This window comes from Cynara cardunculus, assembly GCF_001531365.2.
Source record: "Cynara cardunculus var. scolymus isolate 2C chromosome LG 4, CcrdV1, whole genome shotgun sequence".
Lineage (NCBI taxonomy): Eukaryota > Viridiplantae > Streptophyta > Magnoliopsida > Asterales > Asteraceae > Cynara > Cynara cardunculus.
The window spans coordinates 14053091-14057335 of record NC_037531.1 but is presented as its reverse complement, the minus strand read 5'-3'; the positions used below and the strand labels follow the sequence as shown (position 1 = coordinate 14057335).

At 36.4% G+C, this 4245-nt stretch overlaps 1 protein-coding gene across 1 annotated transcript; it reads left to right on the top strand.

The window, feature by feature from the left end:
• Positions 1 to 2128: 2128 nt before the first annotated feature.
• LOC112510901 (protein BRASSINAZOLE-RESISTANT 1-like) lies at positions 2129 to 4001 on the top strand (the record flags this gene model as incomplete). Its single annotated transcript, XM_025116255.1, has 2 exons — positions 2129 to 2524; positions 3095 to 4001. Coding segments are annotated over 2 exons (1029 nt in total), but the record flags the coding sequence as incomplete, so codon positions are not given.
• Between the last annotated feature and the right edge of the window lie 244 nt (positions 4002 to 4245).

Genomic DNA, 4245 nt, shown 5'->3' with positions numbered 1-4245 from the left:
AATCAAGTCTCAACACCATCCAATACCGTCCGAAAAGAACGTGGTTGATTGTATAAAAGAAATAACATTGGCCTTGGGCTGAACCGTGGACTTATTCTTCTTCTTTTTTTTTTTTTTTTTGGGCTGCCATTTCTTTTGCTGTTGTTTTTTTAAATATATAATATTTATATACGATAAATGCAACAAATAAACTCACACACCCTCTTTACTTTTGTTCACATTGTTTACTTTCTTTCAATTTCATTTCATATTATTTACAAACAAAATCCACAACACTAATGCTTTCAATTTAATCCAATGCAAAACAAGGAAGTTCATTGAATGCACAAAAGAGAGATTTCATTTCATTTCAAAACAACAATTACATTAAAACCATAAATAATTGATCTTTATTATAGATCTGGTCAAAGTCGAAGGTAAAATATTAACAACAAAATCAAACTAATGAACCATAAGGGTGGTGCCTGATTGGTTTGAACTTGGCTCCAAAGGTCAAAAGTATCAGGAGGTCGCAAGTTCAAATCCAAGGAGGAAAAAAAAAATCCCCTTGTGGCCACGGAGGTTCAAATGCGATGACTCCGGGCTATCTGCAAAGCAGGTGGTCACCCTAGAATTAGTCAGCTCGCATAGCGGGTTAGATATCCAGGTTAATAAAAAAAATACAACTTATGAAGAACAAGGTTTTCCATCTTCTCGCTTCAATTGGCTTTGCATTCATTTTCCCTTCAAGGGTTTTTTTTGACCTCAGTAAACCAGGTATCATCACCATAAATCCAGTACAAGCTGGATCAACTCACCCAAGAAAGGGGAAATTAGATCCCTGAAAAAAAAGTTAACGTAAATTAGGGGTTACATAATCACGGAAAAACTTACATTTCATGAACATCCGTGAAAATTGTGGCCTGGGTTTGTGTTCGTCTAAGAAGTAAGCACCATTATGCGTGCACCACAGTAGCACTATTGCATTTTTATGACCGAAGAGATGAAGAAGGAATGGCGAGTCGATGAGAAAGATATATGGGTAGCATGAGAGAGAAAGAGAGGTAATCTATTTATTAAATCAAAAGAAAAGAAAAGTTAGATGGACAGTTTTGTCCTCGCGTGCTTTGCATGGGCTACTTAACGGGTATAAATAGATGGTCGTCAGAGATTGGAATTGGATCCAACAAAAACTACATACCATAAGGCATTCTATATAATAGATGAAGTCTGAGAACTAATTTCGTAAAAATCAACTTACCGTATAGGGACCAAATCTGTAATTTACTCTTTATTTAACGATTTTTAAAGACACCTGTTAGAAATGTTGTAAATAGTTGTCCTATTTGCAAAAAATACAATATATATATATATATATATATATATATAGATGATGTTTACTTTGCAAACCACGTTATTTGTACAAACCTCATTCAACCAATTATAATTTTTCATTTTGTTCATTTTTTTTGTAATTATGAGAGATTGATTAATCATTTTTATTGTGGATTGTGTTAATCATAGATATTATCATTTTCGTTATATTAAGTTTAGAGAAATATATGAAACAATTTCATTAAAATTTCACAAGTATTATATGAAACAATTTTATAACCATATATGAAACAACTTTATCAAAAACAGTATTATATGAAACAATTTCGTAAGATTAAACAATGAAATCGACGAATGAGAGCGATTTGCACGATTTGTACGATTTGCATTTATATATATTATATATACTACGTTATTTAATTAAAATAAATTAGAATAAAATTAAAAAAATAATTATAAGAATAAAAAAGCAGCAGTATATTTGGACATCTTGTGTTCCTCTCTTATCCTAGCAATCATTACCCCTAATTCGTTAATGTGTATGCACCCACATGACAGTACAATGAGCTTCTACATTTTAACTTCAATCTTAACCATTCAATAAATCCATCCAACGGCCACTGAGAATCTCATTACAACATACAATCAAGTTCCTCGTGTTCCTTCACACATGATTTTTGCCCACTTTCAGTCCTTGAGCACTTTTACATCAGAAAAAGCAAACACATTATTCACAGAAGCTCAGGGAGAAAGAATGGCGAATTCGTCGTGATTGAGTATGTAAAATTTCACACATTTCACGACGTAATTCTCATTTGAAACGCCAAACCCACATACCCATCATCGGTTTTTCTCATTCTTGGACCTTTACATACATCGTGAAGGAGACAATTTGAGGTGGGTTTGGTTTTGTTTTGAGGGAGACAGGGGAAGAGAAATGATGTGGGAAGGGGGATCGTCATCAGCGGCGGCGGAGGAAGCCGCTGGTGGTGGTGGTGGTGGAGGGAGGAGGAAGCCGTCGTGGAGAGAGAAAGAGAATAATCGGAGGAGAGAGAGACGACGGAGAGCTATTGCGGCCAATATCTTCAATGGATTGAGGGCACAAGGAAACTACAATTTGCCTAAGCATTGTGATAACAACGAGGTCTTGAAGGCTTTGTGTAAAGAAGCTGGTTGGGTTGTTCTTCCAGATGGCACTACTTTTCGTAAGGTATAATCTTAATTTCACTAATTACTTATTCCTAAATTTGAGTAGAATTGAAGGATTCATCTGCATTTATGGCGATTGGTTAGATCTAGAGGTTTATGAACTGGTATCTCTTCACTAAAATCGAGCTAAATTGATGAGAATCGATAGGATTCTGCAAATGGGTGTGTTTGATTTTGGGATTTCTTTCGTCGATTGTGGATTTTTGGATTTTTAACTTATGGATCTAACCATCTGATTTGATTTTCTTGAGATTTCTTATAGAAACCCTAATTTGTTCTGAATTTGAATTCTGTTTGTTCAATTTGCCAGTTCTTCCTGTTGTACATTTTCAGATGATGATGGCTGCAACTAGATTCTTACCCAGAATGCCAATTGTTGAGATTTGTATGAAAACTTATAGATGTTCAATGATCAAATTAAACCTAATTTCAAGAAATTTGCAGAAATTGCTTACTTAAATTTCATCAATTGAACACATGAAAACGAATTGTGTGATGGAAGGTTCAAAATCTTCATGAATATGGTTCTTTATTATGAATTTATGATGCAGATTTTGATTCAAAATCGCAGGGATGCAAGCCATCACCTTCCTCCATTGAAATCAAATGCACATCAGCCAACACAACACCATCTTCTTCCCAGAGACCGAGTCCACCATCTTCATCGTTTCCGAGCCCATCCCGCCTTGATTCCAAAAACCCGCCATCAAATAACCCTTTCGGCTTTCTTTCCAACTCCATTCCGCCATCACTCCCACCTCTGCGTATCTCAAGCAGCGCCCCTGTGACCCCGCCTCTTTCTTCCCCAACTTCAAAGTTTCCGAAAAAGAACAATCTTGATTGGGAAGATTTCACCAAACAATACACTTCCACCTTCAGTCTGCCAGTTTTTGCATCATCGGTGCCCACTAGCCCGAACAGGCACCAGCGGTTCAGGCCTGCTACTATACCAGAGTGCGATGAGCCTGATTGGTGCACCACTGGCTCCTTCCAACGGCTGAGGTTCCAAGATTGTGATCCAATGATGGTGAACCCCAATTCTCCGACATTTAACCTTGTGAACCCAAATGCTCGAGTGGTTGCCACCAATGATCCGATCCGAGAGAAGGGGAAAGGGGTGAAGGCGTGGAAAGGTGAGCGGTTTCATGATGTTGGTTTCGATGATCTTGAACTCACCCTTGGAAGCGGGACCGCTAAGATATAAGCGTACGTATATTGATTGATGCTGGAATTCTCAAGATTTGAAGACTTAGAGGTTAGAATATGCATCGAATTCTTTTGAAGTGACGAGTGATCTTAAAGATTCGATCTTGATTTTGGATTTTGGTTCATCATTTTAGTGAATAGAAAGCCATGTTTATGATTCATGTGGATATTGGTATGGTGAAGAAGCTTGATCATGTCTATTGTAGAATCTGGGTTTCATCTCAAAGTTGGAAGCAATTGGCATTGAGATGAATCTTTTATGGTGTTATGAATCAAATGGAAATTATTTGATATGAAACTTGCACTTATGTTACATGAGATGAGATGAGATGAGATGAGAGCATCTTCAACAATGCTTTAAAATGTATTTACAGATTATTTGCTCTAAGAGATACTTTAAAATGTTCTCATTTAAAATAAAAGAAACGGAAGGAAAAGAGTTGTTTTATTTGCTGATTGGTTTGAGTTTGGACTTTAAAGGTCAAAAATGTCTGGAGGGTCCAGGTTCAAATCTAA